The 24,805-nt window shown below is 39.3% G+C and overlaps 3 protein-coding genes across 11 annotated transcripts in view; 1 reads left to right on the top strand and 2 right to left on the bottom strand.

The window, feature by feature from the left end:
• P130cas (Serine_rich_CAS and FAT-like_CAS_C domain-containing protein p130CAS) overlaps nucleotides 1–13,422 on the bottom strand; it is an 82,906-nt gene extending 69,484 nt beyond the window's left edge. For 3 of the 5 annotated variants that reach the window (XM_076423930.1, XM_076423932.1, XM_076423933.1), the window contains exon 1: nucleotides 13,021–13,422. In XM_076423930.1, the coding sequence (XP_076280045.1) occupies nucleotides 13,021–13,065 (45 nt within the window). In that variant the 5' untranslated portion in view covers nucleotides 13,066–13,422. The remainder of the gene's footprint in view (nucleotides 1–13,020) is intronic. The other 2 variants (XM_076423928.1, XM_076423929.1) reach the window with 1 other exon arrangement.
• On the top strand, nucleotides 13,368–21,117 carry LOC143208946 (uncharacterized). Its single transcript, XM_076423963.1, has 4 exons — nucleotides 13,368–19,407; nucleotides 19,469–19,588; nucleotides 20,011–20,079; nucleotides 20,623–21,117. The coding sequence occupies exons 1-4, from the start codon at nucleotides 19,352–19,354 to the stop codon at nucleotides 20,849–20,851; spliced, it is 474 nt and encodes a 157-aa protein (XP_076280078.1). The 5' UTR covers nucleotides 13,368–19,351; the 3' UTR covers nucleotides 20,852–21,117.
• A 377-nt stretch (nucleotides 21,118–21,494) lies between these two features.
• Yeti (yeti) lies at nucleotides 21,495–24,321 on the bottom strand. Of its 5 annotated transcripts, none has more exons than XM_076423956.1 (4): nucleotides 23,874–24,321; nucleotides 23,193–23,577; nucleotides 22,439–22,998; nucleotides 21,495–22,329 (listed from the first exon to the last, which is right to left on the bottom strand). In XM_076423956.1, the coding sequence occupies exons 2-3, from the start codon at nucleotides 23,545–23,547 to the stop codon at nucleotides 22,484–22,486; spliced, it is 870 nt and encodes a 289-aa protein (XP_076280071.1). In that variant the 5' UTR covers nucleotides 23,548–23,577; nucleotides 23,874–24,321; the 3' UTR covers nucleotides 21,495–22,329; nucleotides 22,439–22,483. The 5 variants fall into 5 exon arrangements, with proteins under 5 accessions (XP_076280071.1, XP_076280070.1, XP_076280072.1 ...); XM_076423955.1 differs by having other exon boundaries at nucleotides 21,495–22,998; nucleotides 23,874–24,015; nucleotides 24,130–24,320; XM_076423957.1 differs by having other exon boundaries at nucleotides 21,495–22,998; nucleotides 24,130–24,321.
• Nucleotides 24,322–24,805: the final 484 nt, after the last annotated feature.

The raw sequence follows: 24,805 nt of genomic DNA, 5'->3' as shown, positions 1-24,805 counted from the left end.
GAGTGCTTGGTGTCTCTAGTCCCCGTACTCTCCGAAAACCACTTCGAATTTAGAAGAGGGAACGAGCTTCCAGGCTGATTAACCATTCGCGCTGGGGGTGATGGCTTTTAATTAACAGAGCAATAAATGTTTCAGTTTACTCGCCGGCAATATTTAAAGGTCGCGTCTTTAATCCTTGTTTTACGAATGCTTGGTCATTTCAACGGAAATAAAACTGCTGATTGGCTATTTTTATTCGGTCGTTTATTTATGAAGATGTCGAATTTTATGCTTCATTTCCTTTTGGAACATATAAATGAACTGTTATTACAACGAGCTCTAAAATAATACTACAGACGAAAGGGATCAACGAGGTAAGAAGTTAGGTAGTATTCCGGATGATTTTCGGCTCGGAATTCCGAGTTCATTCCAACATAACCGAAGACGATACAACGTAGTATCAAGACGAAGAAACAGTTTCTCCGCTCGAAGAAACTTGGGAAGAAGGTACAATGATCGAAGGGGGTCAAAAGGGGTCCGTCATAGAAGCGTATACATGTATACGTCGACCCGTCTAGATCGAAACCGAGAAAGCAAGAGAGAGAGGGAGACAAGAGAGATTGTTCTGGCACCGGCATGTCGTGGGCCGGAAGTTCTGTCCAAATATTTTATGTGGGGGCGGAAGGGTGGCACAATGGGCGGGTCAGTGGCCTCGCTTTCTGGAGATTCTTTCGTTGGATCCTACCCACAAAGGAACCAGCCCTCCTTTTGTCAACCGCGAGTAATAGAGACTCGTGACTGACTATCTTGTACCGATTTGCGCGTATTCCCTTTGTCGCTGTTCGTGAAACGCTTGGAAACTAATGCATTATGACGTTACATGCGCTCGAAACAGCTGGAATAAGCCAATGTATCCATGTATCTCTGCTTATTTTTATTTTACTTCTTATTTCATTTGTCATTTATTCTATTGTTCCACTTTTTATGTGTAACCTGTTACTGGATGAATTCCCAAGATATACGAAATTTTGGTAGGCTTTTGAGACGAACTGTAGATCTCGAAAAATTATGGAACATAGCGATGACAGGCAGAGACGTCACCCAATCAACGACGTTGTTTATCCGCGCGACCAAATCGATTTCAACATCCTCAATATCGATCAAAACCCGCACAATGACGCTGTTACGTCAGACACGATGCGTGTGCATATAATATCGCGTCTCCGCTTGATACCTCATTCCGCGAATGACTGTCGCTTTCGCAACGGCAGAATGTAAACGTCAGTTCGGTAATAAAGGCGGGGGCGTGATATTTTTCCGCGTCCCGTTCAACTGACTTTGCAATTCTCCACGATAGATTCGCAATAGGAAAATCAACGAGGCGGATACTCGAGGAAAAGCGCGATTTCGCGACCGTTTATGATGGCACTCTACGCCACTGCGTCTCTTGACGCTGCAGGATCGTAACGCTGAAAGCACGCAGGAAATTGTCGCAGGGGTTAAGTGTCAATAAATAAAGCGGCCCGTCACAAGGCAATCAGGCTAAACTTTACGTTCTATTCTTCTTGATGGCCTGTTTGTCTTTCTAGATGCCGAAATCAATTGAGGCGACACCATGCGACACGTTTCAACTCCCAGCTAGGCGACTGCCGCATGCCGCTCGCAAAATCGCGACAAGACACATTCCTTTTCTTAAGAATTTCCGTCTACCTGCTCATGTATGTATATGTATATCGGTTATCAGGTAGATGTGTGCATATGAAAGCGTCAGGTGTAACAATTTTATTCAAGGTATCCGCCTGAGTCTGAAGACTGATGAGCAGCATCTGAATTGTTTACACTGTTAAATGTCAGCTTTGAACCCAATCTTCCGAAGTACACCTGAATTTTTAACCGATTTATTCGCGAGCAAGGGCAGTTAAACTATCCTGTTACTCAAGATCGATCAATTACGATTACGGGATCGTATGATCTGTTCGAGCACGGTTTGACTACCTGGTCAAGTATAGAGTTACCTGATCGATCAATTGTCCCTGAGAGTATCGTTACTCGTATTACATTTCGTAGTGTAAAACTGTGCTCTGGCATGAAACTGAGCAATTTAACCTGTGCATTGCAGATGAAATTACGATCCTCCTAAGTGCTAAAACCGCAATACTGAAAATAGTGATCTCTGATTTAACCACCGAATGTCTTGGATCGGTGATGACCCACGGTCACGAATCTTTCGTCTAAATTCTAATCTCCTAGCAGCAGATTCGAAGGTGGGGCCATTAAAGATAAGAGCACACCGCAGTATCGTCAACCAAAAAATAAATCTTTGAAACAGGTGAAATCATCGAGGGGCGCGCGATAACAATTGTTATAGCGGATCCTCCGCATTGTAGCAATTCCCAAAAGCTTTGTAATGAATTCGTTCAGGGAGAGGCAGCGAAAGCTCCGGCCGCAATTAGAATCACCGGTCGCAGACACGGCTAAGCCATTTTTATTTATTGCCAACGTACATTACCATGTCGCTCCGATAAGGGAACAAAGGTAGCCGAGGTCGTTATCGTGCGTACACCTTGAACGCAGAAGCTTGTTGCGCCATTGCTCGCGAGAAATCTTTATAGAGCGCCGATTGTTCTCGCTCACACGCCGAGCGTTCTAGTCAGCAACAAGTAGTCAGACTGTACTATGCCTCTTCGTGACTACACGTGTAACCGTGCACGACAATGCTCGGCACTCGCAAAAGCTGCCGGGAACTGGATCGATCCTTTATTTCATTCTGAATCATTTTTACTTCGTTGCGGACACATCAGATCACTCGAACATAGCTAGGAATTAATTACAACGTGTCTAGGCATGATTCAGTATATTGTATCCAAAGAGAATAAAATTTGTTGTTACTTGCAAATAAATTTGAAAACAGAATAAAGAAAAAGTCGTGCAATTTTGAAATGCGAAAGTGCCAGCTACCCGACACTTCCGGTCGGCTTATTTCGAGAATGTTTCCAAGGAACGCGTGGATCTCTTATTTTTGCTAATGTCATGGGCCACAGGATGCGGGGGAAACTTTTAATAGAATCCCTCCTCGCGAATCTTTTCCTCTTCGCGAAAGTTTCTTTGGTTTCAAGGCATTCGGAGAAGCCGTGTTCGCTGGAACTTTGCCGACCACCACACCGCAGTTTCATTTATGCACTCGTTTGCATTATTTCGACAGTTTGCTACGCCCTCGACCGTGATATACATACTTTGCCGTGATGATTATACGGTTATGCGCAAGATTTTAGTTCGAAAGTTTCAAAGTACACTCGACTTATCTGATGTTCGCGAGCTCGGAAAAAGCCGATCAAATTTTATTCCGCCTGGTTACCTTACTACTTTCATATAATTTCACTGCATAATGCGCGATTTTTAGTCGTCGCGACGTAGCCACTTTTACAAATTGATTCGATTCAATTACCAAGCTAAACTTATCAACTAAAATTGTAATATTACGATCCTTGTACTACAAATTTTCTCTGCAATTTTTTAGTACATGAGAGGCGCGTAATTTGTGCCACGTGACTCAAAGGGTTAAAGTTTAAATTGCATGCACGAACATGAAAGAAAATTCTAGACGCACTCTCAATACGCGATTGATTTATCAACGAATAGGGATCAGAATTAGCGTCACGTTAATTTGTGGTTGGTTGATAGGGGTTGACACAGGACTGGACATTCTGCGGGTACCCATTTGCAACCGACATACACATAAGTGGTGCACGAGTCGATCGTGCATGCTCGTGTTCTTTTATCAACATGCAACGGTGATTCTGAATGTCAATATTAGTTAATTGCGTTCTAATTCGAAGCTTCGTCGGTTTCATGCCTCATAAAGACTATTACGATAAACTGAATAATTCGGGGAAGGGATTCACCGTTCGTGCGATTCATCGAAATTCTCGCAAACGAGTTTTTAAAATTATTGTTAGACCGTGAATCATAACTCATTCTATAATACAAACAATGACATAGTCTGAAAAATTAAGAAAATCTGAAGCACAATTGGAGAGTGCAAATTGTTCCGCAAATTTTCATTTTTGTAGTTTATTTGTTGAACTCGAAAGCAAACATTATTTCCGCTGACGACGTTCAAATGTTTGTCGACTTCCTATTTTTCTTGTAAATATGAAGCACAATTGGAGACTACAGATCGATCCGCACATTCCAATTTTCATAGTTTATTTGTTGGACTTGGAGTGTAAACTGTTTTTTCGCCGACAGTGTTCAAATGTTTGTCGACTCCCGATTTTTCTGGAAAATATGGCATGGAAATTGAAAAAATGGGGGAGAAGCGAAGTTGCATTGGAAAGACGACGGCAGTAGGGGTTGCTCGAGTCGAGACCGATCGATTCCGTGCTTCTCCAGCCACCCCCAACCTGGGGGTCCTTTCAACCCTGGTCAATGTCACGTTAGATTAGAAATTCACCCACGTTTTTTCCTCCGATACACCTAGACCGACGTTACCTAGCATCAGAAAATCTTTCGAAGCACAGACTGCTTCAAAATCAAACGTGTTCAAAACATCAACCCCTTATTTCTCAAATAATTATCACACCAATAGACTGCGAACCATTTATAACAAAAGTTCGTAGTTTGAAAGCGACCGCACGTTTTTCTAGTAACTTAATTTGCATGAGCAGACCCAGGTTGTTCCACAAATTGATTTCTTTGTGTTGGAACAGTGGACAATAATTGTATTACACAATGCGTTCTAACTACTGGATATAGTATATTTGTAATACTTGTAATACGTGAGCAGCGAGTACGTGTTTACACTTCGGAGGTCTACCAGAGAAGAAGGTTACATGCCGTAAACGCGCAATACAATATAACATATAGTACACAACAGATGTCGCAATTATACAGTAATGATATGTGGAAGATTTCTACACTTTGCAAGATAAATAATACATAAAATGGTAGTAGGAAGCGTTTAAACGTTTCTGGTTGGAAGTAAGCTATGTCTTCTTGTTTGGTGTCCGCAAACACTTCCAATAATTCCAACAGTTGCACTCTGCTCCAACCGCAACGGTCTAAACCAGCACAATTTATCTTGTCTATTAAAGAATTGCCTGTCAATGTTCCAGTCCGACCACGGCCACGGTGGTACGAATCCCCATACGCGTTTCAGACGAGAGAAGGGAAGCACGTTTTGCCTCTTGCTTCTCGCATTCGCCTTTCTCTGCGGTGCAAGATAACCACAAGTGCAAATAACGGTAAATTGAAACGCATTAAGGGGCTATTCCCATTCGAAAGGGTCAAAAACTGACTTTATTTGATCATTTCCGTCCTTCTTCATCGGTTTCACCATGGAGAGTCTTGTCCTCCAAAATGTCAAGGTCCTCCATGTTTCTTTAAACGGCGTTCAAGGTCGTGCGAAGGTCAAAGCTATTATAGTTCATTGAATTGCTCTTGATGCTTTATTGCATCGAGGTGATAAAAATATACATTCTCATTTGAGGAAATATTAACGCGACCTTCAAATTTCAGGAAATATAACCTTCACGATCCAGTTATGTTGTTTACCCTTTATGTATACAGGGTGTTCCATTTAATGCCATTTTCTTTTAATTCTTCTCGACAATTAATTATCCACAAAGTCAGTTCCCAACGGAGCAACATGTAACGCCACAGCGCATCCAAGGAAATTTATTGAACCTAACTGTAACTCAAACGTACAGCAACTTGTCTGTTCTCAAATTGAATGTGCGCTAATGTTCACCGTCTGGAACAAACTATAATAATACCGAGCGTAAAACCGTTAGCAATCGGTCATTCGAGGGCGCGATCAAAATCATAAAGAGACTCACATTAAACTGGTTTTCACGTGTCCATAAACAACGGAAATATATATGCGTTCCCGTTTTACGCGTCTGCCAGCATATATTCCATGGGAAAGTACCGATATAACTTTGAATTCGCACTCGGTTCCTACTCGTAATGTTCGAGACCCGGGAAGTTAAACGAATAAACGCATTTACTAGACCGCGGAACATTGCGCAAATCAAAATTTTTCGAGTGTCATTCTCCGTAATTTGAAGCGGGTAACTGGCAGTTTTTTTATTCACTTTTTACACTCGAGTTCGTTCGAAGTCCGCACTTTGTCGCATCAAACGCGCCCGGTGCACCCTATAAACATGTAAAGCATGCAGTTTAGCGATTACTTACAGTTATTTAAATCGTTTCTGAACCTTCCAGCGAACTTCGCCGTAAAATTAACGACGTGAATGGTCCTCCGCGGATTATGCTTTTCAATGAGCGACGACGATGTCATAAACAGTTTCTAGAAGTCGACGTACGTACTTTCTTTCTCGGCTACTTTCTAGCTTTTCAGTGAGTTTTTACCGTGTCCGCCATAATAGTAATTTGTGTTTAATTCTGATTGGTGTATATACAAACAAATATCAGATGATTGCATAAGTTCGTGCCCGATTTGAAAATAAAATTCAAAGGTTAAATTTTAAAGATTTGGTTAAAGATCGGTCAAATTAAAATTAAAAAATGGTTAAATTTTCTACAATTAGAAAAGAATGGTGGCTATATGTATAATTGATTAATAAAGTTGTATTCTTTAAAATTTAACCATTGAATTTTATTTTCAAATCGGTCACAAACTTATGCGATCATCTAATAGTAAAAGTACACGATCTAAGAAACCGCACGGATCCGAAGGTTTTTTTTTTTAAATCAAGGCTTTACTGTATACTAATAAAACGTGATTTGTAAATTAGGTAAAAGAATGATATGCAAAATATCTCGAGATTAAAACATTTCATCCGAGATGGTTTGCCAGATGTTTGTCGTCGCCCATAAAACGTCGATTACCATGAAACGACTCGGATGTTATACAGTCAGCAAGAGTGTACTCCGAATCCGAGATAATCTCTTTGTCAGTAACGCGAAGTTCCACTTAATGAGAACGTAATACGATTCTTCCGATGAAGCGAAGGGGTGGTGATAACTGTTAAACACGAAAGCGTTGGCTAATGGGTAGTAAATGCGATAATGTAGTCGAAACTGCATCTCGAGGAAATCCGTACTCATTGTCAGTTTACGAATGCACGAAATTTTCTAATTACCCGTCTGAATAATAAATAAAGATAAAGTGCAGCAATCACTGCAAAAAACGAGGACGACGAACAGGTCAAATAAAAAACATTTCCTGCATTTATCTTTCAATAACCCTCGTCCGAATTGTGTTGTTTATTATTCCTTGTCAAATTTCAGTAATCGATCAAACTTTTATAAACATGTCCGTACACAATCTGATAATTATTGGTGTCAAAGAAAACCACGCCCCTTGATTTTCGACTTGAATCATGTGATCCACTTACGTTCCAGCATAATTTACAAAGCCTCCAATCGAACGTGAGCATTCACGAATTCCGCGACTTAGAGTCTCCCGTTTTCATCTCAAAATCATCATGCCTAATTCAAAGGGCTGAGAAAATGCCCAGAGCGTGAGGATTGTCAAATTTTCCAGCTTACGCCGACGCTCCGTCACACAAAATCATTCGAACGAGACGAATGTATAAAATGTCGACGTATGACGATTAATTAAAATTTATCGACGGGGAAAAAAAATCGATTTCGTGAGGAGCCTGCGGAAATATCGCGAATTCCATATTTCCCGCGACCAGATCCTGAACAATCCGGGACATTCTACTGTAATCGATCGCGGGGAAACGAGGAATTTATATTACCACGTACTGGGTGTCCAGAAATTATATGTTGCTGCTTTATGGTTAACTTTTGCGAACGAATGTTGAGAAATGAGTACATACATTGAATGTTGAAGCATTTACGTAAATCCTTAATGCACTTTATTCAACCAATGTTATTCATCTACTGTAATGAAACAATATTAAGCTATCATTGGTAGATAGATTGTTAAAAAAAATATGTTCGAAGTAATGTTTGTATACTGTCGTTGCACCAAATTGAACAATTTTCTCATTGTCCCGATCCTTTCATTGCACCTAATTGCATAGTTAGCAGTCTACATTATTCGCCTGGGGCTGCATAGTCACAGCTTTGAAAGCCTGATTCAATTTCCAATTGTTACATTCCAACGTTTGCTGTACGACGTCATTGAAATTAGTGCTCTGTAGTTACCAGCATTGTTTTCGCTAAAGTAGTTGGTAAATTATTTCGATTTTAAGGAATTTTCGTAGCAGTGGTTCAACGATTGACAATGATTATAACGTTAATAGTTGATCCAGTCTATTAGTTTTTGCAACAACACTAGTTTTGAGAAAGAATGCAACGCGCGTGGTTCTAATACAGTTTCATAACTACAGTTTAATATAAGTGCAGGTAAGCATACTGTGTACGTGTCGAGAAAAGCGGCGGAGCTTTTCGTCGTCGAAGTACGCAAAGCCCAGCAAAGCCACGACACCGCAGAAGTCACGGTGCTCGTGACGGGAGGTCGCGTGCGGCATCGTTAACACATAACGTGATCATTAACGCAAAGCACGCGCTCGAAGAATACCGAATCCACATCATTAAAGTTCTTCACTCTTTTCCGCCAGGGGAATGCTAACGCCGAGTTCCTCTTCTATCTTCCTCATGTATCGATTATTAATAATCGAAACGCTCTTGCTGCACGCTTTTTCGTTCTCCCGAACATTCTCGAATTTTTCGTTCTAGAATTAATTAAGGATGGGCGGGTACCCGAAAATTCATGATACCCAATCCAACCCGAGCGCTAGCCCACTCGACTTCGGGCATCAAGAAAAAACATGCTGTGTAAAATTTCAACCCCATATCACGATCGAGAGGGTAGTTATGCGGTAAAATCGAAAAATCTGTTTTTGCCGTAGCTGATCCCTAGTTAATGATGTTTAGAAATTCTGAGAAAAATCTGACGCATGTCAAGCACCCAAATCCGTACTCTGCAATTCCTTTAAAATTTTTAAATTGAAAATCCCGCTTGTAAAATATCAGAAACCTAAAAAAATCGAACAAATGCAGATTTCACATGTAAGTTCTAGAGTGATCACATCTATATGTATTTTTGCGGTACCAATATATTGTTATAATTATTGTTCGTGAATTTTTTCATGTTAAGATTTAATGCGCGATAGTTGAAAAAATATAAAAACCGATTTTTTCAGTTCCGACCCGTCTTAATGCAAAAATCAAGGCAGGTCAACGTTTTTATCGTAAAACAAGAAGCGGTCGTTTCGAAAGTGTTTCGGACCACATGTTCCGGTTAACATGTCCCGGCTAACCTCTTCCATAATTTGCTTTCACCGGTGCTTAAAAACGTGCACGCTTAGAATATCAGCAGTGTGCTTATGCGGGCGAGCTATGCGAGATAATATCGTATAGCGACGCGAAGCATCTTTCGCATACGGAACGCGCGCGCCGTTCGATCCTCTCCGTTTGCTGTCCGGGTCGTTTCAAAAGGACACGAGACTATTTTATTTTCAGGATAAATCCTCTTTTACGGACGCGCGAGGAGCGCCGCGTTTGACGTCGGCTTTCGAAACAATCGATAAGGCCTCTCTCGCTAAGTAAGAATTCTCTGCCGGTGTACGTCACGCACCTTCCACGAACGATAAACCTGAAACACGCATTCTGGAAGTCCGACGAATCTGCGAGCGAGACGGATCATGTAGGTGTTTCCTCGGAGTCATCGAAATACCGAGAATATCCATGACTTCAACGCGGACTTTCTTACGAACGTTCGTACCACGAAGCTTGTTTTTTTCAAGTCATTAGACAAATTTTTGAAGTTACTTTGTGAAAGATCTATGATCCTTATTCAGAAGCCATACAGAAGCCACTGATATTCTTTTATTATATAATTTCATTTTATGGTGCGTCTTTTATACCGATCATAATTAGGTACAAGTTTAACTCGTCGCGATCATCGAATTATTTATTAACCCCTTGCACTCCGAATTATTTTAAAATTTTCTTGCCAACAACTCCCTACTATTTTAAGTGTTTTATTTGAAACTGACTTCAAGGGACAGTTCCTTGACTGCTACTTATTTTAAACAATTTTGTTTACTAATTACATATATTAAATATTACTCAAACTTTGTTGTCATTTATATTTGTGGAACTTAAATAAATATAGGAAGAACCAAATACATATAAAAACCCGTTTTATTCATATTTATCTTGCTTTGAAGTCGAGTCACGCTCGATAAAGGAGTGCAAAGGGTTAATACTTTGATCTCTCGTGATGAAGGATGTCCCATGGTATGGTGTTGTAGACCAAAAATTGTCCTCGAGGCTGACAGGACTTTTGCACCGACTCGGCATTTCGAAATTTGACGACGACCGACGACACCCACGCGGCCAATGGAAAGCCCGACACGGATCATCGGTGTGACCCTCGCAATAGTCAACGTGCTGCTTCTCTTTGTGTTGCACGAAAGCGGCGGCTGTTCGGACGAATTCAACGATACACATCACCGTAATGGTCAAGGTCATACGAGGGCAGAGACAAAAGTCAGCGAGAAGGATCTGGTACACAATGAAAGCGGAGTTCCAACAGGACTCTGCGACCTTAGCCGTTGCTCAACCCGCATTTCACATGTTCCAGCTATGAAAACCTTTTTTCTCCACCCTGGGTGACCTTGAACACTATTCTCTTACGTGACGCACGGTCATTTAGAAGCTCCAAGCAGTCTACGAACTAAGATTTCAAGAATAACAGTAACAGTTTCATAAAACTTTCACAAACACCTCACAAGACTTTGAAAGTAATCAAACATCATGCGACGAGAAGCGAACTAGACAGCAAAGAAGCCTGTTGCTATAAACTGAAGTATTAAACACTTGCTCCGATCACTCCCACGGCTTACCCTCGGTTGGTCGACAACTCATTTCGCCGACACAGCTTTCATCGACGATTTGACCGTGTTAGTGTCGGTCAAACCGTGTCAATGAAGACATTTGTCGACGTTTTGACCGTGTAGATAAAAACATAGTGTCGACGAAAGTTTCTGTCGGTCAAATCGTCGATGAAAACAGTGTCGTCGAAATGACTTGTCGACCAACCGAGGGTAACCCCACTCCCACGCAATAAATAATGTTACACAAACAAATACGCACGGTTTCATTCTTCGAAGCGAGAATATGCCAATAATAACGTATTTTTGAACGTTATGAATCATCACGAGTGTCTTGCTCAACCATAACTTCTCTTTCGCTTAACCTTAACCCGAATAACAACCGCGAGAACCGATTCGAGGAGTTCTCTCCTTCGGACAATAGGTTGTAAGCAAACTTCTTGCGTTTATTTTTTAGAGAAGAATTTTTTATGCTTTTTCCTGGGAGCGTTACAGCCTGAAGAGATAAGAAGCGGGAAGAGGATGAAGACAATGTAGATTTAGTGTGTGAATAATCCAAAATATAAACGCTAGTGAATTCTGGCTAAAAGACTTCCTTTAAATAAACAAAGCAAATGGTAAATGAATCGCTCTCGCTTGGAATTTTTCCAGAGGACATCATTATTTCTATTGGCCTGAGGATGATTCAAATGATGAATTTAAATAATAGAGATTCAATTATTCTTTGAAAATAAAATTTAAATTTTGTAGTCAGCAATTTATTTCTTTGTATGCTTGTTATTTTATTAAAGATTGTAGCTGATGGATTGCAAAAATGCGTTGGCAAGGCAGACCATTGCGAACAGAAGGCGGGATCCAGCCGGCAGAATTCGATTAATCGAAGCGCTATCGAACGTTTAACATGTCGCGGACGTTTACCATAATACGTCGAGAACAGGCATGTGCACACGATCGTATAATATTGACGCAACGTGAGGCGCGGCACACAAGGAACTTTCTGTTCCCACAAAAGGATGTTCTCGAACCCAGTAAGTAACAACTGCAAATATTTGTCTTTTCTGCGCCATCTTGACAGGAGTGGCGTGCTGTTCCAACACTTCGATACCATCGCCATAACAACTTCATTTCCCATTTTACAACACACCTTTTATCTCTAATCGCCTCTTTTTTTCTCAGAACTAAAATCACCATGCTCGTCCAACAGTAAAATCTAGCCAAACAGAACGAATTCGTGGAACGGAAAAGATTTGAAAGTCACCCGGTATATGAAATGAGTTAAAGTTCCGACAACTATCATCATTTGAAAGTGAAATATTAATGGACTGCAGATTTTTATGCGAAACAAAAATCCTCACCAGAAACTACAAGAACTGGAAACCAAATATTTTTTATTTCTCAATTGAAATTGTGAAAAACTGAATAAGTTCAGTCTTGTAATTTTTACAAAACAATGTATATCACTTTGACTAAAACCAGAATGACATTCTTAAATTTTGGGAAAAATGCGTGTAGCCTGAATTACGAAAACATCTTTTTCATTTGGGTTTGTAACAAACTATACAAAATGTGTGCGTGTTTCGTAGATTCATATAAACTATACATGTACATGCTGAAAATTTCATCGAAATTGATTGATTGGTACACGAGTTACAAACTAACAAAACTGGTGAAAATCAATTGTGAGTCTGGCAGTGTATACTTATCGCTGAATTCGATTAAAAACCTGGTACGAAACGGCTCATTTTCGCCTGGTTTCTTGCGATTCGAATCAGCCGCCACACTTTCACCGATCGACACGCAGATCGCGTCGACCGCTCTGAACTTGTTACGTTACCGAATCGATAAAATCGAACCGCGAGTCGTGCCGCTTTTACGGTCCACGGGAACGCGGGTCCACCGAAAAGCTTGACTAAAAAAGTGGCCAGTCACGAGGCAGGAAACCGTTCCACGAATCCGTTCGGTTCGTCGAAACGAGTTCGAATTACGAAATTCGAACGGGAACGGCCGTGCACGAAATTTGAGCGGAATTCCAGAAAACGAATCCGCGGGGAACGTAAACAGTAACGTAGACGGTCGACGCGGTGTTTTCTTTCGTAGTCGCGCGGAAACACGGGAGCACGTACATCTAACAGCGGCAGACTTTCAGGTTGAAGGTCACGAGGTGAGAAATATTCCGCCTCGAGTGCAGAAAATAGTTGCCTACCTGGTTCAGTGTCGTCGGAATGATGTCAGGCGTTTGCGGCAGCATCTTTCGTGAAATTTATGGTTGTGCAGCCCTCGAGTCAACACGGTCTCGCCGCACGCACGATCGGTAGCATAATATCCTGGCCGAGTGAACGGGAGAAAACACCTTGACAGGATACACACAAGGATCGATTCACGAACGACTTCGCGGCACTCGTTAGCTTAATCACTGATTGTCTCGGCAGCGCACTAATTAATCACCGTACGAACGTCCCCAAGATTAACCTCGACGCGACCGGTAAATATCGTTTCGGTGTTTACAAAAATACGATCGATTTTTTCGTGTACGAACGACACACGGAGAGGACGTGCGTCTCACCACGAAGTCATGCGCGAGACTGACGGATCCGGGCGGTGTAGCTGGGACCGAGCGCTGCCGAACGGCCACGGAAACGGCCGAACACCTATCATCCCCCGAACACGAGCGCGCCATGGCATTTCTGAAACTTAATCGCTATCGACTGGCGACCTGCATTTGGATTATTGCTTCGGTTCGTATTTATTTCTAATATCGAGCCTCCTTTTTTCATTCTGTCTATTAATTTTCGTATTTAAAGTTTTTCAGTAGGTTCAGTGAAAAGTATAGTCTTCTCTCCGAATGCGACCAAACATCTACATTTTCAAAATTGAATTTCCTTACATAATAATAATAGTAATAAGTAGACTACGGATCTTTATGCATTTGTGAAGAGATTGGTTGGGTGAGATACAATATAAAACAGTAAAAGATTAGAAAGATTTAAGAATACTGTAATGTTGTTTTTAATGTAACAAAGTCATTATATAAGAGGTGAAATCAATTTTTATTTTATTCCTGCTTTCTCCACAATAAATGCAAAACATTTTTAATTTCCACATAAAGATCCGCAGTCTGGTAATAAGATGAGCATAAATTCTCGGTCTTCATAATCTAAGTAATATTTCTAATTTTTAGATTACGATAAGAGATTAAGAATTATATATGTATACAATGTAGATATTGCATTTGAAAATTACAAAGATAACAATGAGCCGACGTGGCGTGATTGATGGTAGACAACAGAACAATGGAAGTCTAACATACTTTTAATCAATCGAATCTTTAAATATTTTTCTTCAAGAATTATTTAATCAATTCCCCACGAGTCAACAAATCAAACAATTGACAAATTAGACACTTTTCAAAAATATTATTGAAACTTTACATACATGTAATACAACGTATTACTGTCTTATAAAAAGACTTGAAATTGTTTTATAAAAAAATTGCAGATAAATTTAAAGATAGTAAAAATAAGGGGCAGTAAAAGACAATACTGACAACGAACACAGAAATGTACAATACATCTAGCGTTAATAATTTTTGGCAGATTGCAGAAAATTAGCTAATTAAAATGCAATTTAGCAGCAGATAAAACGGCTGTCATCGTGGGCAGTATATTCCACGAACTACAACTTCATTCGAGGGGAAATATGCCAGTGGCATCGGGAGGTCGTTTGTATTCACCCTGTAATGGTAGTCCCGCAAGTCGCATAATAGTTGTATCTAAAGAGTCGGCTTGCGAACGACAAATTCCTTTCGCCGACCACTTCGACCATACTTGGAATTTAAACGCCGCGTCCACAAGACAAACCATTGAAATTCGCAGGAACACCATGGAAAGATCGAATGCCTGCGTCTACAGAGTCAATGCGATGCAGGCGTGTCGAATAAAATCGGAAAACAATTGTCGCCTTGCGTTGCAACCAAATAAACTGCGGATCGTTATGCATTCGTGACATATAAAAATACTGAAAAATACAAACTTCAATAGAAATTCGATTCTTTTGTTTATTTTTAGTCACGAATGTTATCACCGCTGAAAGTAGGTTTCTTAAAATTCGTCTATAAAAATGAAAATATTGTATAAATATCCGCAGTGTGTATATGAACGATCTTTTATTTCTCATCTGATTTAATAAGTTATTTAATGGTACCGGATCGCGTGTATTTACAGTGAATATGTTTTTGAACGGATCATTAATTTCAAATGGATCATTAATTTCTGTTGTCCTGACACACCTGTCTGGCGCTAATCATAAGGCCAATATGAGTCAGAAAAGAAGCATGAGTCAAACAAATGACTCTCAGCGGTGACTGACGAATTTCCCGCAACGTTTTCGCTAAAAGCGTCAAACTTATATTGTCAGTCAAGCTATTACCAGAAATGGTCTGCCCGAAATTCCGAAGCAGGACACCAAACTAGTATAACTGCGTTCACATTGATTTAACACTAATCGTTCTAGCAAGAAATAATATTAATTGTAATTTGAACGCAGGTGTTTATTCTTTCGTAAATTTATTTTATAAATTTTTTTTAACAACTCGTCGAAATGTTTCAGAAACACATTATGGAGATCCTAAACGATAACAAAATGCAGAAAGAAAATTGGCTTTTTGGATCGGTCATGCTAGAACGACTGGTTAAAGTTGCATGTTCTTATCCTGGTCTATCCGACCAGGACGCCATTATAAGAATGTTATACCTGGCATCTTCGTTTATTATTGAAAGACAATCGACCCGTCGCCGTTGCAGAGAGACTACGTCACACAACCGAGCCCGGACAAAAGCGAAATTAATTAGAAAATCCGGCAGAATTGGATCTTCTGGTATGACTTTCTACGACCTACATTTCATGGATTGCAGAACGGTCTCGCGTCCGCGTCGCTGGACCATCGTATCGCAGACTTCCGGAATAATTCACCGACGAATTCCATGGGGGTGTAGGCACCCGTTCCCATATCTCACCCGCGTTTACGTTACCTCGTAACAGCGGGATATACAATAAGTGGACGGCGTGGCCAGGGAGAGCTGGCGCCGCGGAACCTCTAGAAGACTATCCATAAAACATGCTCGCTCGGATGAGGAGGAGAGAGAACAACCGAGGAAGAAGGATGAAAAGGGTAGCAGCTCTTGCGATGGAAAAGGGACTAAACGTCTTTCCGCCACTTGTCTTCCGTGGCCACCGAGAAACGCTTAGGGGTGCGTTTACAAAAGAAACACCGGGAGGAAGAAACGTGAAAAATGACTGATAACCATCTGGAATTTTTTCTTCCGCCTCATACTCGGACCAGAAGATTCTTTAACGCCATGATGTACGTTTCGTTCGTCTACTAGACCTGTTTTCTCCATGGGTGTGCTACCATCCGGCCAGTTAATGTTCAGATCTAGAGGACGTTACAGTTTCAACTTCTGGTTTATCGTTTTCTTCAATTGAATTTTTTGATATTGATACTACAGACATCTCAATCTTATCCTCGGGCCAAACGATTATTTGATATCAAGATGGACGTTATGTTCGTCTACTAGACTTGTTTTCTCCATGGGGGTGATACCACCCACCAGTGAATCTTGAGATCTAGAGATTCGTAAAATTTCCGCTTCTAATTTGTGTGTTTCTCGACGTTACAAGATAGAACAGTGTTGTTCGACAGCGTAATCCGTTCGTACAACGGCAACATATCGAAATCATAGTACGAAAAACGTTTCACTGGTGGTTCGTCTCGAGGTTTTTGCCCTTGGAATAGCATAACTGTAGTATCGAAGCAAGAGTGATCGTGGCTGGTTCATTCATAGGGTCAACGTAAAAAGAAGACGTCCACTCGAAAGCCCAGAGACCACTCGTGCCTAAAAGCAAAAGAGATCGGTATGTGGATCAATTATACGGGTATAAGAAACGTGGCACGAATTAATGGGCGCCGGAGGCATACTGTAAAAAGGGAGAAAGAGGATCCAAAGTGAAACCATCCGTATCCTTTCTTAATTCGCGAGCGCGAAGTGTCTACACTACCGTTTTGTCAACGTTTTCGACTCGCGTTACCTTTTCCACATGGAACCACATCAATTTCAAACTGATTTTCCTAATAAATTATTGGGGGAAGACGACCGTGCGTTGTCGCGACTTGTATGAAGATAGATGATGGTTCCATGATAAATCGGTTACACGTACGAAAGTTAAAGCGACTTTGATTTTGAATAAAAAGTTTCCCGGTGAAGCAAAATTCCAAGTTTCGGAGTAATCCGATAAAATCTTGTATTTCGGCCGTTTTTCGAAGATGCCCGTGAACGGTGGAATCGTGCGCGATATGCATCGGCGCCTCGCATTCCGTGCAACTGGAAAAGTAATGAGAGCACTCTTTAAAAAAAGAGGTTCACTTGAAGTGCTCTGGAACGAATGGAGGTTGCCGAACGAACGCCCGCAGAGATATTCCGGTTCGTGAATAAATTGCCGATGGCAAGGCCACAACTAACGGCCGCCAGTCTGGCGTCGATATTCCTGCTGCCGTTTTGCACACACGTCGAACACGGGCCCGACACACGCGCTCGCTCATCTTCCTCCTCTCAGCCTCGCCAATTTCCTCCTTCTTCATCTTCGTCGCGGCCGTGATTCCAAGATCGATCGTAACTCGACTTAACAACGCTCGCGACACGTTCGCAGTCACGAACCCGCCACGAAAAAATGAATACAGTAGTGCTCACTTAAGTTCGCCAAGTTCGAGACCCGGAAGTCGAATTCTTGCGTTACAGGGTGGCGTTTCTCTTCGAGGGTCGACTCGAAGCTCGCCTCGATAAAATAAGAGGATAGATATATGTAGTGAGTTTTACCCTTTTTGGTCTTATCTTCTCAAATACGGTGCCAGTGGATTGCTGAGATTCTTCCGACTAAAATGAGTCCAAACATGACGTAAATCGGTCTACTTTTATAGACTTCATAGCAATCATGTGTACCAGATCGAGGGGTTTCTAGAATGGTGGGGGAAATGCTATAGTCAGAATCTGAGTGACGTCACGCAGCTATAGTGTAGTCTAAGTCTGAGCTTTAGGCACGAAGTGGTCGCTTAATAACCATAGCAGTTGAAGAAGCGACGTAAAATAAAATAATAAAAAAGGCACTAAGTGGTAGGGGAAAAGTGGGGATGAGTCGTGCAAATTTAAGTGTCGCAGATACAGTGAAATTTAAGTGAGCACTACTGTATTCTTTTACTCGGCAACTGCAACGCCATATTTCCCGCTGACATTTATTTGGAAGATTATGCCGCGGCTCGCTGCTTAATTAATTCCAACTTGAGCGAGCCGGTTCCGTTTCTTCCCTTTGTATCGTTTTCCCTCGGACTTCGGTAATCGAACCTTGATTCTGCGGTCGGATTCGCAACAGTGTAGACGATTTGCGCACGCAATTACGGTCGTGACTTGACTGCCGATCTTCATGCGACATTAACATTTCAGCGTTGTTCGTGAGAAACTGGAGTGAAACGAAAATGTGCTTCATCTTTTAATCATTTTAACACTTTACTTACCGGCAATCTTCTATTTTCTCTTTTTAAATATGTTTATTTATAGTCGCGTCGACATTTAAATAATTGCCGACTTTTATGCCAGATTTTATGCATTTATAACAAAAATGAGTAGGTGTAATTTAAAACAGTAAAAACATTAGAAGAATTTAAAAAGGCTGTTATATTATTTTCAACCTATTGAACATATTAAGAAAGAAAATAAATTTCTATTCCTTCCAGCTTGTTGCAGTTTAGGTAGAAAGTTTTATTAATCTTTTCAGATGAATGAAGAGAAAGTATTTAAAATTTTATAAATATTTCTATAAAACGAGGATTAAATGTAATGCACATTACAACTATAATTGGTCCCTAGCTATTGTGTAAACGAACAAACACACTTCTCTTATCGAAAGAAGTTATCGACAATGATAGAATGCAATTATAGGAATTGTTGAGACTGTTTAATCATATGTGCTCTCTATTATAATTTTTTCGAATATCCAAGGCGAGAAAAGAATTTAATCGGTTGATTAGTTCATGATGATATTTCAAGATAATTGTGTTGACACGAGTTTCGTTCCAGGTATAGGTATTCTTAGCGCGAATACGTCATGCAAGCGAGATATGATTGTACGCTTTTTCAATGATTGAACTGGCATTCTTCGGAAATATCGATATTATCTGTCAATGTAACAGTAGGTTATACATTTACATCAGAAAATGCAATATATATATAAACGATTGAATAATCACAAATTGCTTACAGTGAATTAATAGCAGATATTAAAATGAGTGGATGGTTGGGAGAATATGTGCGTAGAATCCGGAAGAAAAGAAAATTTTGCGATGCATTTTGTCGTCTATGATACAGAGAGGTTAATAGTGAATCAACGCAAAAATGCGACCAATTTTTCCTATTCAAGATAAAATATATCTTCTTATTTATTAGAAGAAATAACATTTTAGAGTACAGAACATTTTAACGTAATAGAAAATGGTAAAAAAGTGTAAAGATCCGATTTGTCCAGCAAATAGATATCCTTCTGCGAGGTATGTGAAAAGGGCTGAAACAATATTAATAAAAAAATTGTAATGACAGTTTATTATGTAGTCACAGCGAACCGCAAAATGGTAGACATCGAAAGAAATCAAAAAGCAAGAAAACGAGAAATGGATCGAATGGACGAAAGAGAGCAGCAAGACTAGATAGCGGTGTAAAAATTTGCAAAAAGTATTGACTTTTATAGTTACAATAAAAATTACATAAACAAATGAATTATGTTCCCACGCATAAGTAAGCAATCATTAATCCTCCATACTGTAGAACCACTTTATCACAGAACAATCGCGACCAGTTCTTTTCATTTTTGATAAATAATTGCGGCAGACAAGATTTCAAAGAATTTTTTATTGTAATTCCTTTATGCCAATCCAAGTTTTTGAAACTGAAAAATTATACCACATTTATGTGGTTATTATATGTATATGGATAGGAAGAACTCGTTTACCTGAAAAACAGACTTTGTAAGACTGTTCGCGAGCCTGTAAAAGTTAGAATACTATAATTTATGATTCAAATCAAGTTTGTCTGGTCTGTTGAATAACATAATTGAAAATCTCTAGTATAAATTTAAAAGTTTATGTGATTTGCAGTAAAAAGTGTCAAGCGTCAACAGCAACCATGGAATCTTCGACATCGACGTCCCCATCTCCTAAGATATGGTGAGAGGAGAATAAATACAATAAATTGCCGTCTTTGTCGCAAACTTTCTGAAAAGCATCGTCTCTTGAAGTAACAATTACTTTCCAACCTTGCATTCTCCGGGATCCTCATTCCCATGCCATTTCTGTGAATCAGCAGATAGCTACTGATACTAAACTCGAGAATATTGTCCGATACTTCAGCTAACTCGATAAACCTGCATAGATCGGCGAAAGACATCGTACACCAACATTAGTTCAATTTAGACTATGAAATTATATATTTTCTAAGAAGGAAACATGGTTATTATAAAATTCGACTTTGCATTGCCAAATTCATTTTTATATTTGTTAATCGATCACATTAAAATAAGTTGTACATATTCCATTTTTGAAAATAAAGAGTGGGAAAGTTATTTTTCTGATTTCGAAATTATCAATGCAACAGATTTTAAAATTAGCCATCTTTATCGAATTTTAAATAATAAAATATAGTTTATTTAATAAAAATATCAGGTTGACGAAGCATGTTCTCCAAAATATTTTCAATAATGTTTATTATAGTGTGAGAAGCCTGGCCTCGAATAAATTCTCAAATTGGAGGCGGAAAAAGTGTCAGGATAAGAAGACAATTTGCCATTGTGACAACAACGAGAAAACGACGACTAACAGCTCTAAAAATCGGGATGACAGGAGAAAGAAAAAACACAAGAGTCGAAGAGAAAACAAACAGAGAAACAAACTTATGTCATCTCTTTGCATATGTGTCAGAGAATCAGATTCAGAGAGTTAAAATTTAGAATGCATGGAATGTTTCAAAAATGGGGATCAATGCGGATTTTTATATAAAATACAAATTTTTGTTTCGATTACTAGAAATAGAGGCTAAACAGAAAATTTTCTTTTCTCGTCAATTTTAATAAATTGATGAATTTTCTCTGGAAAAGCGTGTTAGATTAAATTTATAATAATAATAATATACAATAATAATGTTAAATCAGTGTACACAGCAAGCAAGGATTTCCTTATAGAACATTTGAAGTACTAAAGGTTTATTTCGTGATAAAAAAAATACATTATAAACGAAGGACTCGACGAAGAATAAGTTCCATCGGATACTATTCTCGGCCAATACGTACATCTGTAGACCTTATCGTCATCATTTAATTCTCTAATGTCAAGATACAATACATGAAACATCCGTTACACAGCATTGTTTATTTGTTATTTGAAGATACTTAGTTGGCTACAAGCATGCCTGATATCTGTACGATATAGTTTACGGATATTATAGAAACTGTATCCTGAGCCAAGAATTATAGTTGTCAGTTTAATACAAACATCGATTAAACCATAACGAAGTATTTCGCACAGAAAATCATTCTGTGATTAGCAAGTACATATACGTAATTAATGGGTACATATATCGCTGAAAAAGTATAAAATCATTGCTATGGTTAGCTTCAACCCTCGTTCCGACGCCAGGTCACTTCTGACCATGTCTTTGTCACACTCAAGATGCAACTGTAATCAGTTGCATTTTTTAAACAAGATATTTTCTTCTTTTTACCTAAAGTATAATTAGGTAATACGATTCGATACATTTATTTCAAGAAACTGCTCTTGTAGGTTTTTATGCATGAACACGAGTGCGAACTTCAATAGTTATTGAAATGCGACATTAGTGTCGTCAGTGTAATTAAAAACATCTAGATAATACAAATTCTGATATGGGTCAGAAGTGACACAGCATTAACTACCTAAAGGCTAACAACGGTCTGTGCTTTCGTCTTATGTACCTCTCTTATAAATATGGTAACATGTCTTGCATGACTCGCCGAAGGCAGTGGTTGTAAAATGAAACTAATGTCATGATCGTTTCTAAGACACATACTCGCAAGTATTCGCTCACCATTCAAACAGATTCTCATTAGATCCTATACTATCTATACTGCGTTAGTCGTTTTTTTCACGGAAACGGAATAAAAACGTTTCTGGAGCATTTTGTTATTAGAATATATGGTTTCTGAAGCATCAAGCTTCAAACATCCGGCTTCGATGCGAAGTTCTGTGATATAGTCGAGACCCTACTATACTGCGATACATAGAGCCTAGCTAGCAGATAGTCAATTAAATTATTATGTAACACACCGTATTATCCTCGATAGATTGGAATGGTCAGTCTCTTCTCACAGAGTTGGCTTTCGACCGTATTGTAAACAGATCCAGCCGATTATCAAGCCAAGCGAGTCAATCACATTTCTATATATGCTACGAGAAATTGATGAGTTTTACAGGAATTAAAACTAAATATACACGTTACAAGCGCCGATAACTGGCAAGTTTAAGGAAAGGTAGAACTTTTAATATCAACACTAACCCTCACCAGCAGGGAGAAGACACGTGCGCGGGTTTCGCCAGAAATTCACCGTGTGCCGCGTCTGTTGGCATTGCGCAATTGTTTCTCAATTTCAAACTGTCGCAGATCTGCCCTCTGCAGAAAGTCTTGACGCTCCAAATAGCCACCTTTGCCTTTGTTATGGGTGCTAATCTCTTCCTCCAGGTTTTCCTCCTTTTTATAATTATCCCAGTCCAGTTTCGACTTTTCTAACGTACTGATTTTTGCTTTTTTTCCTATCTGACCCAGAACCGAGGAGATACCTCCTAAACCAGCTCGTTTAAAACCTTTCTCTCTTCCAGATCCTTTTCCTGCAGGTGTAGCAGAATTCCCAGTCTTATCTGAATTCTCTGCTGAAGAAAGAGACAGTCTAGCTTCAGCCGAATCTATCGATACCTCCTTCTCAACCTTAACTTCTTCTCCAGCAAACTCAAAGACTTTAGTTATCTTAACTTTTTCTTCTACTTTTGGCTTCTCCAATGGTGGAGATTTTTCTTTCGTCTTGTTTGTCGAGTTTTGAGGTTTAGCTTTAGGAACAGTTGCTGCAACAAACAAAGACACAGTAAACATTGGTAAGAATGATTAATTACTAGATGTGTGCGAGAACCCGAAAATGCTAGGTATTCAATGGTTGGGAGTTCGGAAGGTATCGGGGAGAGATAAGTCGGGTTTTCACACACCTCTATTAATCTAAGATGTTGCTTGAACAAATCAAATTGTGGATGCAAACAATTACATGTATCTTTCATAAAATCTGCCCAAAGTGAATCAGCTCTTTTCTTTTCTTCTTCTTCTGTAATTTTCTTCTTTTCGCTCGACTCTTCAATTTGTTCTTTCTCTTTCTCTTCACTGTCAGCCCTCACATTTCTTCCTGACCTATGTGTTTTAGCTTTCGATTTTATAACTTTATTTCTCTTTTTTCTTTGTTTCTTCGTAGTTTCTCTTTTATTTTCATCATTCTCATCCTCTGGCCCACTTTCCGCGTCACCCTCAGATTCTACTTCCGAGACAGGTTCACTGTCAGCACCGTCGGGAACATAATCTTCATCGTCTTCATCAGAATCAGAAGGTAACTGATGTTCTTTGGTCATATTAGAATAAAGTTTAATCAGTTATTATACCTGTAATAAAAACAATTTGTAGAACTTTCTTTCATTAAAATACCCCAATCGTAACAAACAACATTGTCAGTTTACGATCATGATAAAACTTTTTTTAATCAATCCATGTTACACTAGTCAACTAAAACAGAAACTGTGATTTACGTAAATTAAGAATAATAAGCGTCTTTGAATTTTAAACATTCTTTTGTATCGTATACAAAACTGCACGTCCTAACCTCTTTGACATGTGCAATTTTGCAAGTGATCACAAGCTGATAAACAAGTTATTACTGTTCGCTATATCGGGGACTTACGTATGGTCTCAGCAAAATAAATACGACGTTTCGTGCAAAAAATTCGGTTGCTCGACGAACCACCTTCCGGAACTTTCGTCAGATATATATTTAATTAAAAATATCTTTTCAGTCCGGTTGTTTTTTGCTATCCTCTTGCGTACTAACGTGATTAGAATGAAGATCAATAATCGTTTCGTAAATACGTGAAAATAAAACACAGATTGCACGTGAGAGATCACAAAAATTAACACTCGAAGAATACAAATCGACTTACGATTCGTCAATTTCTTCGTTGTGCATTGTCCGCCATTTTCATTTGCGTCTTCAGTCTTCGGTGTCCTCTTCAGGGCAGTTCAGGAGAATAATCAGAGATGAAATGAGAGTGGTTTTGATCAGAGACGAAATTTCCTATCGCGGCAGAGAGGAAATCTCTGCTCCCAGGCCTGGAGTTTTAAATCAGATCAGTCGCCCACTATTTCCTAAATATGTACATACATACATTTAGCATGGAACAGAGCCTATATACATCATCTTTAGCCTAGATCAAAACCTATATGTATCATCTGTAGCCTAGATCAGAACCTACATCATCTCACTAGTAAAAATGAAGTATACGGATTCAGTTCTTAGTATACAGTCACTATAGTAAATATAAATGCTACGTGACAAAAAATATTTTCAACAAAAGTTGATCAGTTCTCGATTGGCTATACATTATTGCAATAAAAAAAAAGTTCGAATTTTTTAAAATTATTGTCAAGGGGCCACCATAATTTGTTTAAATGGTACTTTGTATTTTTTAACAGTGCTAGAGCCCGTATCAAAACGAATTCAACGACCTATATATGTACCATGACCTTCGAATGACCTTGAAGTGCCATTTAAAAAAAATGAAGGTGGCCTTCACAACAACAAACAAAATTTTCAAACTTTTTTTATTGCAATTTATA

Source organism: Lasioglossum baleicum, chromosome 5 (assembly GCF_051020765.1).
Source record: "Lasioglossum baleicum chromosome 5, iyLasBale1, whole genome shotgun sequence".
Taxonomy (NCBI): domain Eukaryota; kingdom Metazoa; phylum Arthropoda; class Insecta; order Hymenoptera; family Halictidae; genus Lasioglossum; species Lasioglossum baleicum.
This window is presented reverse-complemented; position numbering and strand designations above follow the sequence as displayed.